General features: G+C 38.3%; 1 protein-coding gene across 1 annotated transcript in view; it reads right to left on the bottom strand.

Moving 5' to 3' along the window:
- DARS1 (aspartyl-tRNA synthetase 1) overlaps positions 1 to 16,103 on the bottom strand; it is a 66,738-nt gene that overhangs the window by 855 nt on the left and 49,780 nt on the right. The window contains exons 10-16 of the mRNA XM_075284554.1: positions 7,770 to 7,881; positions 7,555 to 7,689; positions 2,398 to 2,545; positions 1,919 to 2,065; positions 1,568 to 1,610; positions 1,293 to 1,373; positions 21 to 132 (exon numbers count right to left, since the gene is read on the bottom strand). Of these exons, the coding sequence (XP_075140655.1) occupies positions 21 to 132; positions 1,293 to 1,373; positions 1,568 to 1,610; positions 1,919 to 2,065; positions 2,398 to 2,545; positions 7,555 to 7,689; positions 7,770 to 7,881 (778 nt within the window). The remainder of the gene's footprint in view (positions 1 to 20; positions 133 to 1,292; positions 1,374 to 1,567; positions 1,611 to 1,918; positions 2,066 to 2,397; positions 2,546 to 7,554; positions 7,690 to 7,769; positions 7,882 to 16,103) is intronic.

The following is a 16,103-nucleotide window of genomic DNA, read 5'->3' as shown; positions in this document are numbered from 1 at the left end:
TGTAATACCGTATTTCTTACCTATCCCATGATGCTGTGCCCGCTCTGTCAGCAGCTGAGCGTCGTGCACTCTCTGAGCACCGGACAGGATCTCCTCTCCCCTCATAAACATGTCGTAGGAGTTGGAATATTTCTGGGCAAAAACAGATTGAATTTACAGGTAAGTCCTTTTATTGCATCTATTAAAGGGATCTGCTAAACAAATGTGATCTCAATGGAGCCTAAGAGCAAATAACAAACACTGGGGGTCCTAGGACTGAGGCACAGCGACACTCGTGGTCCTAGGACTGAGGCACACCGACACTGGGGGTCCTAGGACTGAGGCACACCGACACTGGGGGTCCTAGGACTGAGGCACACAGACACTGGGGGTCCTAGGACTGAGGCACAGCGACACTGGGGGTCCTAGGACTGAGGCACAGCGACACTGGGGGTCCTAGGACTGAGGCACAGCGACACTGGGGGTCCTAGGACTGAGGCACAGCGACACTGGGGGTCCTAGGACTGAGGCACAGCGACACTGGGGGTCCTAGGACTGAGGCACAGCGACACTGGGGGGTCCTAGGAATGAGGCACACCGACACTGGGGGTCCTAGGAATGAGGCACACCGACACTGGGGGTCCTAGGAATGAGGCACACCGACACTAGGGGTCCTAGGACTGAGGCACAGCAACACTGGGGGGTCCTAGGACTGAGGCACACCGACACTGGGGGTCCTAGGACTGAGGCACACCGACACTGGGGGTCCTAGGACTGAGGCACAGAGACACTGGGGGTCCTAGGACTGAGGCACACCGACACTGGGGGACCTAGGACTGAGGCACACCGACACTGGAGGTCCTAGGACTGAGGCACACCGACACTGGGGGTCCTAGGACTGAGGCACAGCGACACTGGGGGTCCTAGGACTGAGGCACAGCGACACTGGGGGGTCCTAGGAATGAGGCACACCGACACTGGGGGTCCTAAGACTGAGGCACAGCGACACTGGGGGTCCTAGGACTGAGGCACACCGACACTGGGGGTCCTAGGATGGAGGCACAGCGACACTGGGGGTCCTAGGACTGAGGCACACCGACACTGGGGGTCCTAGGATGGAGGCACACTGACACTGGGGGTCCTAGGACTGAGGCACACCGACACTGGGGGTCCTAGGACTGTGCACACCAACACTGGGGGTCCTAGGACTGAGGCACAGAGACACTGGGGGTCCTAGGACTGCGCACACCAACACTGGGGGTCCTAGGACTGGGGCGCACCAATACTGGGGGTCCTAGCTGTATAATACTCACAGGGTCCTGAGGGTCCGGCATCGTGTAGAAGGGTCTCACAGCCAATGGATATTTATCAAGGATGTAAAAATCGGTGTCGTACTGAGAGATGAAGAGAACATTGCACAGAATTACACATCAGGATACTCCTGTTCACCACATATTAGATTGTCAGCTCACAGGTCCAGTCATGCCTTCTCTTTCTTAATATAAAGATGTAATAAAAGGAAGTAACGCAGGACATGGACACACCAGAGCGGTCATATCTCTCAGCATGTGCGGACATTTACACTCACCTTTTCTTTCACTAACCGTCCCAGAAGCTTCTCATTGGGAGTGCTGCGGGGAAAAAGAAAGTCAGTCCATGAGGTGTGCCCCGGGCAGGGGGGCTTTATGGCTTCACATCCACAGGACAGGTCATTTGCAGGGGTCCCATAACTGGACCCCGGCCTGTTCCTGTATACCTGTGGGGCGCTGACCTATCAGCTTCTCTGGACTGCTGCAGGGCCCAGTACTATACAGTGTACGGAGCCAGAAGCAGAGGGCTCTGTATACTGTATAGCGGTCAGCCAATAGTAATAGGAGCTGTGATAATGTGACGTGTACACTCAGACTGTATTACAGAAATCAATGTCTACACGCCATACCTGAGGTCTTCTTCATCCCCCATCTCCACTCCGGCCTCACGTAACATCGCCAACCCCTCGCGGTACTCCAGGCGCAGTGTGGGCTCCAGGAACTTGAACGGCTCAGAAGGAAACTGTTTACCTACAGTCTGGATTTCTGTCTGAAACCTAACGGGGAAAAAAAGCAATACAAATTAATTTATTTCGCTAGAAAGCTGCGAGCTGGACCACCCTGTACTGACTATAGAGCTGTGAACATGCAATAGCTGCTTCCAACACTAGAGGGAGCCGTTGTCCTGCAGAATAAGGGCCACTGAGGTTTCTCTGATTTATCACCATTGTTGCAGCAGAGGCTTCATGTAATGTCACAGCAGGCGGACGGACAATGCGAGTCTCCAGCCAGCCCGATAGTAGGTGCGATGTCTATTATCAGCTCACAGTCCCATATCTGGGTATTGTAGGGACACCTACCCAGGACAGTAAGTCCTCAGTCACATTACCTTTCTTGTAATCCCTTAAATATCTGCACCAGGGTGTCTGCAATCTGGTCCACAACTTCGTGATAATGGTAGTTGAATGCCATCTCGATATCCAGGCCTACGAATTCCGTCAAGTGCCGATGAGTGTTGGAATCCTCCGCACGGAAAACTGTAAGAAAAGGAAACGAGTCGTCAGGAAATTACAACATACGAAAAAATTCCTACATTTTTTTTTAGAATTTTTATATTGGAGACATGATAAAGAAAATAAGGACTGCAGTTACAACAGAGATCCACTAGAGGGCTCCAAACTCCACTACAGACCGTATAGCAGTCTATTCCTGTGTAACCCAATGGCCGTGCCCCTGTGAGGGCACAAATTAGATGTTTCTGGGGGGTACAGACCCCCTACAGCCGGGGAGATCACCCGACCACCTACAATAAGGCCTGTCCGGGTACAATGAAACGTTCTCCAACTTTATAGCAGAATTTGTGTTCATTTTTCACCATGTTCAGTATCTCTGCTTGCTGTCAGTACACAAGAGCGGACACGCTTATATCTATGGATGAGGAAAGCCGCCCTGGGCTGACTTCTCACCGCTGAGGGTTTGTTACACTTGTATCCAGACCACACAATCCTCTATGAGCAGAATACACCAATAGCACAGGTCTCACCTGTCTTAATTATTTGCTACAATGTGTCAGCGCAGACAACATGTGTCATCCTGCAGTCCAGACTATGTCACATGTATGCGCAGATCACATAGAAAGGCCGGTGGGAGGGAATCGCTATCTACAGGGATCTGAAAAATGGGTAAAACTAAAGTAAATTAATATATGAGAAATATCAAAAAATGATGCTTCAGTTTATTGCCATACAAGCCGTTGACGCTGCGTATAGGGATGACAGCCATGTGTCAGTGACATCATCAGACCAGCCTGCAACCTATGTACGAGGTAATGACCTGTGGCTGCCACTAGAGGGGGAAACAGAGCACAGATTTGTTACAAAGGAGAATTCCCATCTGAGACATTTCTAGCATATACACAGGTCTTATAGAGGCAGGTCTAAAGAATCGGGGACCCTGACCCACATCTCCGAGGTGCAGGGAGTGCCGATCCTATTTATGGGACTTCAGGACTAGCCAAGCCTCCCTGCTATATGCAAAAGTCCCCCCCCAAAAAAAAAAAAAAAAAAAAAAAAAAAAAAAGAGTATGGAGGACCTGTCACACAGGAAGTCTTACAGAAGTGCATGGGGTCTGTCACCTTTTGGAAATCCTATAGAAATGTATGGAGGACCGATCATCTCTTGGAATTCCAATCAAAGTGTATGGAGAACTAGTCACCTTTTGGATGTCCTACAGAAGTGTATGGAGGACCTGTCACCTCTTGGATGTCCTACAGAAGTGTATGGAGGACCTGTCACCTCTTGGATGTCCTACAGAAGTGTATGGAGAACCTTTCAGCTCTTGGATGTCCTACAGAAGTGTATGGAGGACTAGGCACCTCTTGGATGTCCTAAAGAAGTGCATGGAGGACCAGTCACCTCTTGGATATCCTACAGAAGTGTATGCAGTACCTATCAGCTCTTGGATGTCCAACAGAAGTGTATGGAGGACCAGTCAGCTCTTGGATGTCCTACAGAAGTGCATGGAGGACCAGTCACCTCTTGGATATCCTACAGAAGTGTATGCAGTACCTATCAGCTCTTGGATGTCCTACAGAAGTGTATGGAGGACCAGTCAGCTCTTGGATGTCCTACAGAAGTGTATGGAGGACTAGGCACCTCTTGGATGTCCTAAAGAAGTGCATGGAGGACCTGTCACCTCTTGGATATCCTACAGAAGTGTATGGAGGACCTGTCAGCTCTTGGATGTCCTACAGAAGTTTATGGAGAACCAGTCACCTCTTGGATGTCCTACAGAAGTGTATGGAGGACCTATCAGCTCTTGGATGTCCTACAGAAGTGTATGGAGAACCTTTCAGCTCTTGGATGTCCTACAGAAGTGTATGGAGGACTAGGCACCTCTTGGATGTCCTAAAGAAGTGCATGGAGGACCAGTCACCTCTTGGATATCCTACAGAAGTGTATGCAGTACCTATCAGCTCTTGGATGTCCAACAGAAGTGTATGGAGGACCAGTCAGCTCTTGGATGTCCTACAGAAGTGCATGGAGGACCAGTCACCTCTTGGATATCCTACAGAAGTGTATGCAGTACCTATCAGCTCTTGGATGTCCTACAGAAGTGTATGGAGGACCAGTCAGCTCTTGGATGTCCTACAGAAGTGTATGGAGGACTAGGCACCTCTTGGATGTCCTAAAGAAGTGCATGGAGGACCTGTCACCTCTTGGATATCCTACAGAAGTGTATGGAGGACCTGTCAGCTCTTGGATGTCCTACAGAAGTTTATGGAGAACCAGTCACCTCTTGGATGTCCTACAGAAGTGTATGGAGGACCTATCAGCTCTTGGATGTCCTACAGAAGTGTATGGAGGACCAGTCAGCTCTTGGACCTCTGCTGATCTTTACTAGATGACCTACTCTAAGGCTAGATCATCTACGATTATGCCTGGAAAACCGCTTTACCTCTATGGTTTTGGGAAACAAAGCAGGAGATTTGGAATTCAGTAAAAGGAACACAAAGTTGCTCCCCCTACAAGGAAACATCGGGACAGATCTGACAACTTGTTCCCCATTAGATATAATACACACATGTCAGCGCCCCTGGGTGTCATCGGTCGCATGTCCAGACGCGAATGAGAGACAGAATTTTTTTTTTTTTAAATCATTCACTCTGAAAATCAAATTACTCTGCAGAGAATGAGAGAATATTCCTAATGTCAAATGATGTTCCTCCTGGCAAAAGAGAATCGTTGTGTGATAATTATACAGACATTAGATCCGCGAAAAGACGCTGCTAATTATACAGAACTCAACGCACAACGCCATACTGGTCATAGCCCAAAGAAATGTCACCGCCAAGAAGTAATGTCATCTGCTGAAAAAGCCTCATAAATCCCAAAATGCAACATGTCATATAATACCGACATATAGGAAATAAATTACACACAGCATGCAAAAGCACATATGTTATATCAAGTGACCCAGAGATATACACAGTGCCAGTATTATAGTAGTTATATTCTTATACATAGGGGGCAGTATTATAGTAGTTATATTCTTGTACATAGGAGGTAGTATTATAGTAGTTATATTCTTGTACATAGGAGTAGTATTATAGTAGTTATATTCTTGTACATAGGAGGTAGTATTATAGTAGTTATATTCTTATACATAGGGGGCAGTATTATAGTAGTTATATTCTTGTACATAGGAGCAGTATTATAGTAGTTATATTCTTGTACATAGGAGGTAGTATTATAGTAGTTATATTCTTGTACATAGGAGCAGTATTATAGTAGTTATATTCTTGTACATAGGAGTAGTATTATAGTAGTTATATTCTTGTACATAGGAGTAGTATTATAGTAGTTATATTCTTGTACATAGGAGCAGTATTATAGTAGTTATATTCTTGTATATAGGAGGTAGTATTATAGTAGTTATATTCTTGTACATAGGAGCAGTATTATAGTAGTTATATTCTTGTACATAGGACTAGTATTATAGTAGTTATATTCTTGTACAAAGGAGTAGTATTATAGTAGTTATATTCTTGTACATAGGAGCAGTATTATAGTAGTTATAATCTTGTACATATGAGTAGTATTATAGTAGTTATATTCTTGTACATAGGAGTAGTATTATAGTAGTTATATTCTTGTACATACGAGTAGTATTATAGTAGTTATATTCTTGTACATAGGAGCAGTATTATAGTAGTTATATTCTTGTACATAGGAGGCAGTATTATAGTAGTTATATTCTTGTACATAGGAGTAGTATTATAGTAGTTATATTCTTGTACATAGCAGTAGTATTATAGTAGTTATATTCTAGTACATAGGTGTAGTATTATAGTAGTTATATTCTTGTACATAGGAGCAGTATTATAGTAGTTATATTCTTGTACATAGGAGGTAGTATTATAGTAGTTATATTGTTGTACATAGGAGGTAGTATTATAGTAGTTATATTCTTGTACATAGGGGGCAGTATTATAGTAGTTATATTCTTGTACATAGGAGTAGTATTATAGTAGTTATATTCTTGTACATAGGAGGTAGTATTATAGTAGTTATATTCTTGTACATAGGAGGTAGTATTATAGTAGTTATATTCTTGTACATAGGGGGCAGTATTATAGTAGTTATATTCTTGTACATAGGAGTAGTATTATAGTAGTTATATTCTTGTACATAGGAGGTAGTATTATAATAGTTATATTCTTGTACATAGGACTAGTATTATAGTAGTTATATTCTTGTACATAGGAGTAGTATTATAGTAGTTATATTCTTGTACATAGGAGCAGTATTATAGTAGTTATAATCTTGTACATATGAGTAGTATTATAGTAGTTATATTCTTGTACATACGAGTAGTATTATAGTAGTTATATTCTTGTACATAGGAGCAGTATTATAGTAGTTATATTCTTGTACATAGGAGGCAGTATTATAGTAGTTATATTCTTGTACATAGGAGTAGTATTATAGTAGTTATATTCTTGTATATAGGAGTAGTATTATAGTAGTTATATTCTTGTACATAGCAGTAGTATTATAGTAGTTATATTCTAGTACATAGGTGTAGTATTATAGTAGTTATATTCTTGTACATAGGAGTAGTATTATAGTAGTTATATTCTTGTACATAGGAGCAGTATTATAGTAGTTATATTCTTGTACATAGGAGGTAGTATTATAGTAGTTATATTCTTGTACATAGGAGGTAGTATTATAGTAGTTATATTCTTGTACATAGGAGTAGTATTATAGTAGTTATATTCTTGTACATAGGAGTAGTATTATAGTAGTTATATTCTTGTACATAGGAGCAGTATTATAGTAGTTATATTCTTGTACATAGGAGTAGTATTATAGTAGTTATATTCTTGTACATAGGAGTAGTATTATAGTAGTTATATTCTTGTACATAGGGGCAGTATTATAGTAGTTATATTATTCGTAGTATGTATTTAGCTGTAAATTGATAAGGTGATTTTCAGTATAATCCATTCCTAACATATAGGGGTACAGACTGAATTGTTACCTGGCCCAATGCAAAACACCTTCTCAAAGTCAGCACAGATACACATTTGCTTGTATAGCTGCGGGGACTGGGCTAGATAGGCGCTGGTTTTGAAGTAGGACACGGTGAATACATTGGCTCCTCCTTCACTGGCCGCTGGAAAAGTGAAATAAACATTGGTCAGTCAGAACCGTCTCTTGTGCACAGTGTTACATAGCGGCATCAGTTGCACTTACCTGATATGATTTTGGGAGTCTGAATCTCAACAAATCCCTTCTTGCTCAGGGTCTCTCTGAAGAGTTGACAAACACCGGACTGGAGGGTGAAGACAGCCTGACTAGTGGACGTCTGTAATATAAGCCACATATGGCGGTAAGAAGAAGGAACATATGACATCATTACAGACCTAACAACAACCCTCATGCCGCCATTACTACCTTGTCAGTCAGTGGTGGGAAAACACAGGTGTGAACAGAAATTTTGCTTTTAAAAGAAGTTGATAAGGTTCTCCTAATAACTTATTGCTTGTGAAGGGTCGGTTTCGATGGCTAGTGCCATCTTCCAGGGACTAGCAATACAGAACACTCATGGAAATAAAAGACACTGATCTCCCTGTTCTGGTGACATCACTGCAGTCACCACTAGGGGGAGCTTAGTAAAGATGGTCAATAAGAGCTGTATAAATCCCTGTGCAGTGAGCTCCACCTAGTGGTGGCTGAGGTTGAAAGAATTTTATCATGTGACTTTACATGCGTATGAGCGACTGTACTACCAAACACAGCTTTGTCATTTCTGAAGATAAACATATTGAATTATTGAAAAATTCTGCTCCGATTACCGTCAAACATCAACCTCGAGAATTGTTTTCAAGTTTTTGTGCTTTACTTTGTAAAATACAAAACAAACAGGCAGAAAGTGAAGATGTTGGTGTGAGATAAACCGACCGCAGGATCTCAGATAAGATTCACAAGTTCACCTTCAGTTGTGACAAACTCAGAAACCTTCTCTCTCCTGCTTTGTTTCGTTACTTCCCCGCTTACGTCATATAGCGACACACTTCCCCATTTCTCTGTGCCGAGGTTTAGCAGTTTGTTGTTTATTCGGTTACAGACGAGTAACTCGCAGCAAAACAAGTGATGTCAACTCTAGATTGTGGGTCAGTGTCAAAAACGGAGGGGGGGGGTGTGTTCAAAAACATCAAAAAGTTGTATAGTCACGCAGATAGCAGACACACTGGTGGGGCAGGTGCTCGTGTGGATTTAGGATGGGAGAATTGTTCATGATGGAAGATTTGGAGTTATTTACGTAACAAGACACAATCCGATACAATGTCTCCTTTAATTAGATCTATATTTTCACATATATTTTTGCCACATCCACTCGATACGTTTTCTTGTAGTAATTTCACTTCTGGTTAACCTTTTTGGGTTGCGAAACTTGAGGTCAAAGACCCTAGGAAGTCGAAGTCTGCTGAGTGTGGTTTATAAAAGTCATCTGAATAATTCATGACCACAGATCTCGGCCGAAAACACTGCAACGCTGAGGAGGTCACGATGGATAAATTGTCTAAAAGGCCCCTTAATGCGCTGTGTATGTGATAATAAAAGGGCAGAGGGGCTTTGTCATAGCCGAGAGCAGCAGAGATCAGAATCGCACCGCTGTGGGGTTGTTGTTTTTTTCAGCAATTCTAAAAAATTTGGGCATTTACAATATTGAGAGGTTGGTCTATGAATGGTTCGAGAGGGGAAGTGGCCAAACTGCATAAGGCGACCATTAACTCAAGGGCTGTGGCTGTTCTTAACCCTTTCCCGCCGATGGCATTTTTTGATTTTCGTTTTTCGTTTTTGACTCCCCTCCTTCTAAACCCCATAACTTTTTTATTTCTCTGCTCCCAGAGCCATATGAGGTCTTAATTTTTGCGGGACAATTTTTTCTTCACGATGCCACCATTAATTATTCTATATAATGTACTGGGAAGCAGGAAAAAAATTCAGAATGGGGTGGATTTGAAGAAAAAATGCATTTCTGCGACTTTCTTACGGGCTTTGGTTTTACGGCGTTCACTGTGCAGCCAAAATGACATGTCCCCTATATTCTGTGTTTCGGTACGGTTCCAGGGATACCAAATTTATATGGTTTTATTTACATTTTGACCCCTAAAAAAAATTCCAAAACGGTGTTAAAAATTTTTTTTTCTAAAAGTCGCCATATTCCGACGGCCGTAATTTTTTTATACGTAAGTGTACAGGGATGCATAGGGTGTCTTTTTTTGTGGGGCCGGGTGTACTTTTTAGTTCTACCATTTTCGGGAAATGTTATTGCTTTGATCACTTTTTATTCAAATTTTTATCAGAATTAAAACAGTGAAAAAACGGCGGTTTGGCACTTTTGACTATTTTTCCTGCTACGGCGTTTACCGAACAGGAAAAATATTTTTATAGATTTGTAGAGCGGGCTATTTCGGACGCGGGGATACCTAACATGTTTATGTTTCACCGTTTTTAACTACTTTTATATGTGTTCTAGGGAAAGGGGGGTGATTTGAACTTTTAATTCTTTTTATATTTTTTAATTTTTTTTTTAACTTTTTTTTTTATTTTTTTTTTGCATTTATTAGACCCCCTAGGGGTGTTGAACCCCAGGGGGTCTGATCACTAATGCAATGCATTACAATGCTAATGCATTGCAATGCATTACAATGCTAATGCATTGCAAAAAATCATCATCTCTTTTGCAGGCTGTATACACCAGCCTGCAAAAGAGAGAATTTGCAGACCGGCTGGGAGCCTTTAACAAGGCTCCCGGCTGTCATGGAAACGGGGGGATCGGCCCTGGAGCATGCTTCAGGAGCCGGCGATCTCTGCCAAAATGGCGGCGCCCATGCGCCGCCGGGAAAATGGCGTCCCCGGACCGATCGGAGGCATCAGAGCCGGTTGTCTACTGCTTAAAGCAGTAGACACCCGGCGGCTATGACGGCCGCCCGGCTCCCGGGCGGTCGCCATAGTTACAGACCCGACACGCGCCGTACTATTACGGCGCATGTCGGGAAGGGGTTAAAGGGAACCTGTCGGGACAAATCCGCCAACAGGTCTTTATGGAATGAAGGTTTAGCGTCCAATATAGACAACAGCAATGCCTTCCATATATTGGCCAAGAGAGGAGTCTGTTCAGCCACGTCAGACTCATCTCTGGTGCTCCTGACATCTGTGCAGTTCTTCATAGAATAAGGTGTATGTCATATGGGAGGAGTCCTGGTAATGTAGGTATGTATAGGGTGAGGTCTATACAAACCTGGGCACCAACCATGGTCCTCTATTACTGATATTCACCCAGGATCACACACATAAAAGGCCAGGACACATCTGGGTAACTACTGGAGAAGGACGGTATATAAGCCAATGACTTGCACGTGCATGAAATATATTGCTATTATCAAGGGAAAGTGGATTAATAGAACGACAAAAATATCTATTCTGACCACTCTGTCCTCTAAACCAGACCCTAACAAACACCGCCATTGTGCGGGACCTTAGCGAGCACAGTGAGAGTCCGCCAATGATGGAATGAGAATTATTCATGAATGTAAAATAAGGATTTCCTGGAGAGAAGAAGATGCAGAAAGCGGCAATAGGTGGGAACAGCGGCCGTACAAGAAGCCTCAAGTGTGCACTTCTCCCTGCTCCAAAGATGAACCCTATAGTAATCCCTGACACCCGCCATGGACCCCATATGACATATTTACTATGTCCGGGCACTTATTTACCAGATAAACACTTCACAGTATATATTCTGAACAAAGAGAGGAAAAACGGCTATAAACAAGAATTACTACAGGACCAAAGATAGTAGAGACGGCTTATTCTATACAGTGCACAAAGGAGCGGGAAACAGAATCAATCACAGGAGAAACCTTATATTGTCATGTGTATGGTCAACTCAGCTGAAGCCCTGACCAACTAAACTATATATATATATATATATATATATATATATATATATATATATATATATATATATCTATATCTATATCTATATATATATATATATATATATATATATATATATATATATCTACTATGGAATATAACTACTATAATACCGTCCCTATGTACTAAATTATAACTACTATAATACTACTCCTATGTACAAGAATACAACTACTATAATACTACCTCCTATGTACAAGAATATAACTACTATAATACTACTCCTATGTACAAGAATATAACTACTATAATACTGCTCCTATGTACAAGAATATAACTACTATAATACTACTCCTATGTACAAGAATATAACTACTATAATACTACCTCCTATATACAAGAATATAACTACTATAATACTGCCCCCTATGTACAAGAATATAACTAATATAATACTGCTCCTATGTACAAGAATATAACTACTATAATACTACCTCCTATGTACAAGAATATAACTACTATAATACTACTCCTATGTACATGAATATACTACTATAATACTACTCCTATATACAAGAATATAACTACTATAATACTACTCCTATGTACAAGAATATAACTACTATAATACTACCTCCTATGTACAAGAATATAACTACTATAATACTGCTCCTATGTACAAGAATATAACTACTATAATACTACTCCTATGTACAAGAATATAACTACTATAATACTACTCCTATGTACAAGAATATAACTACTATAATACTACTCCTATATACAAGAATATAACTACTATAATACTACCTCCTATGTACAAGAATATAACTACTATAATACTGCTCCTATGTACAAGAATATAACTACTATAATACTACTTCCTATATACAAGAATATAACTACTATAATACTACTCCTATGTACAAGAATATAACTACTATAATACTGCTCCTATGTACAAGAATATAACTACTATAATACTACTCCTATGTACAAGAATATAACTACTATAATACTGCTCCTATGTACAAGAATATAACTACTATAATACTACCTCCTATGTACAAGAATATAACTACTATAATACTGCTCCTATGTACAAGAATATAACTACTATAATACTACTCCTATGTACAAGAATATAACTACTATAATACTATTCCTATGTACAAGAATATACCTACTATAATACTGCTCCTATGTACAAGAATATAACTACTATAATACTGCTCCTATGTACAAGAATATAACTACTATAATACTACCTCCTATGTACATGAATATAACTACTATAATACTACTCCTATGTACATGAATATACTACTATAATACTACTCCTATATACAAGAATATAACTACTATAATACTACTCCTATGTACAAGAATATAACTACTATAATACTACTCCTATGTACAAGAATATAACTACTATAATACTGCTCCCATGTACAAGAATATAACTACTATAATACTGCTCCCATGTACAAGAATATAACTACTATAATACTACTCCTATGTACAAGAATATAACTACTATAATACTACTCCTATGTACAAGAATATAACTACTATAATACTGCTCCTATGTACAAGAATATAACTACTATAATACTACCTCCTATATACAAGAATATAACTACTATAATACTACTCCTATGTACAAGAATATAACTACTATAATACTGCTCCTATGTACAAGAATATAACTACTATAATACTGCTCCTATGTACAAGAATATAACTACTATAATACTACCTCCTATGTACAAGAATATAACTACTATAATACTACTCCTATGTACATGAATATACTACTATAATACTACTCCTATATACAAGAATATAACTACTATAATACTACTCCTATGTACAAGAATATAACTACTATAATACTACTCCTATGTACAAGAATATAACTACTATAATACTGCTCCTATGTACAAGAATATAACTGCTATAATACTGCTCCTATGTACAAGAATATAACTACTATAATACTACTCCTATGTACATGAATATACTACTATAATACTACTCCTATATACAAGAATATAACTACTATAATACTACTCCTATGTACAAGAATATAACTACTATAATACTACCTCCTATGTACAAGAATATAACTACTATAATACTGCTCCTATGTACAAGAATATAACTACTATAATACTACTCCTATGTACAAGAATATAACTACTATAATACTACTCCTATGTACAAGAATATAACTACTATAATACTACTCCTATATACAAGAATATAACTACTATAATACTACCTCCTATGTACAAGAATATAACTACTATAATACTGCTCCTATGTACAAGAATATAACTACTATAATACTACCTCCTATGTACAAGAATATAACTACTATAATACTGCTCCTATGTACAAGAATATAACTACTATAATACTGCTCCTATGTACAAGAATATAACTACTATAATACTACTCCTATGTACAAGAATATAACTACTATAATACTACTTCCTATGTACAAGAATATAACTACTATAATACTACCTCCTATGTACAAGAATATAACTACTATAATACTGCTCCTATGTACAAGAATATAACTACTATAATACTGCTCCTATGTACAAGAATATAACTACTATAATACTACTCCTATGTACAAGAATATAACTACTATAATACTACTTCCTATATACAAGAATATAACTACTATAATACTACTCCTATGTACAAGAATATAACTACTATAATACTGCTCCTATGTACAAGAATATAACTACTATAATACTACTCCTATGTACAAGAATATAACTACTATAATACTGCTCCTATGTACAAGAATATAACTACTATAATACTACCTCCTATGTACAAGAATATAACTACTATAATACTGCTCCTATGTACAAGAATATAACTACTATAATACTACTCCTATGTACAAGAATATAACTACTATAATACTATTCCTATGTACAAGAATATACCTACTATAATACTGCTCCTATGTACAAGAATATAACTACTATAATACTGCTCCTATGTACAAGAATATAACTACTATAATACTACCTCCTATGTACATGAATATAACTACTATAATACTACTCCTATGTACATGAATATACTACTATAATACTACTCCTATATACAAGAATATAACTACTATAATACTACTCCTATGTACAAGAATATAACTACTATAATACTACCTCCTATGTACAAGAATATAACTACTATAATACTACCTCCTATGTACAAGAATATAACTATTATAATACTGCTCCCATGTACAAGAATATAACTACTATAATACTACTCCTATGTACAAGAATATAACTACTATAATACTACTCCTATGTACAAGAATATAACTACTATAATACTGCTCCTATGTACAAGAATATAACTACTATAATACTACTCCTATGTACAAGAATATAACTACTATAATACTACTCCTATGTACAAGAATATAACTACTATAATACTACTCCTATGTACAAGAATATAACTACTATAATACTACCTCCTATGTACAAGAATATAACTACTATAATACTACTCCTATGTACAAGAATATAACTGCTATAATACTACTCCTATGTACAAAAATATAACTACTATAATACTACCTCCTATGTACAAGAATATAACTACTATAATACTACTCCTATGTACAAGAATATAACTACTATAATACTACTCCTATGTACAAGAATATAACTGCTATAATACTACTCCTATGTACAAAAATATAACTACTATAATACTACCTCCTATGTACAAGAATATAACTACTATAATACTGCTCCCATGTACAAGAATATAACTACTATAATACTACTCCTATGTACAAGAATATAACTACTATAATACTACTCCTATGTACAAGAATATAACTACTATAATACTACTCCTATGTACAAGAATATAACTACTATAATACTACTCCTATGTACAAGAATATAACTATTATAATACTGCTCCTATGTACAAGAATATAACTACTATAATACTACTCCTATGTACAAGAATATAACTGCTATAATACTACTCCTATGTACAAAAATATAACTACTATAATACTACTCCTATGTACAAGAATATAACTACTATAATACTGCTCCTATGTACAAGAATATAACTACTATAATACTACTCCTATGTACAAGAATATAACTATTATAATACTGCTCCTATGTACAAGAATATAACTACTATAATACTACTCCTATGTACAAGAATATAACTACTATAATACTACTCCTATGTACAAGAATATAACTACTATAATACTACTCCTATGTACAAGAATATAACTATTATAATACTGCTCCTATGTACAAGAATATAACTACTATAATACTACTCCTATGTACAAGAATATAACTACTATAATACTACTCCTATGTACAAGAATATCACTACTATAATACTGCTCCTATGTACAAGAATATAACTACTATAATACTACCTCCTATGTACATGAATATAACTACTATAATACTACTCCTATGTACATGAATATACTACTATAATACTACTCCTATATACAAGAATATAACTACTATAATACTACTCCTATGTACAAGAATATAACTACTATAATACTACCTCCTATGTACAAGAATATAACTACTATAATACTGCTCC

This window comes from Leptodactylus fuscus, chromosome 8, assembly GCF_031893055.1.
Source record: "Leptodactylus fuscus isolate aLepFus1 chromosome 8, aLepFus1.hap2, whole genome shotgun sequence".
Taxonomy (NCBI): Eukaryota; Metazoa; Chordata; class Amphibia; order Anura; family Leptodactylidae; genus Leptodactylus; species Leptodactylus fuscus.
Note: the sequence above shows the minus strand (reverse complement) of the source record. Positions and strands in the feature narration are given on the sequence as shown.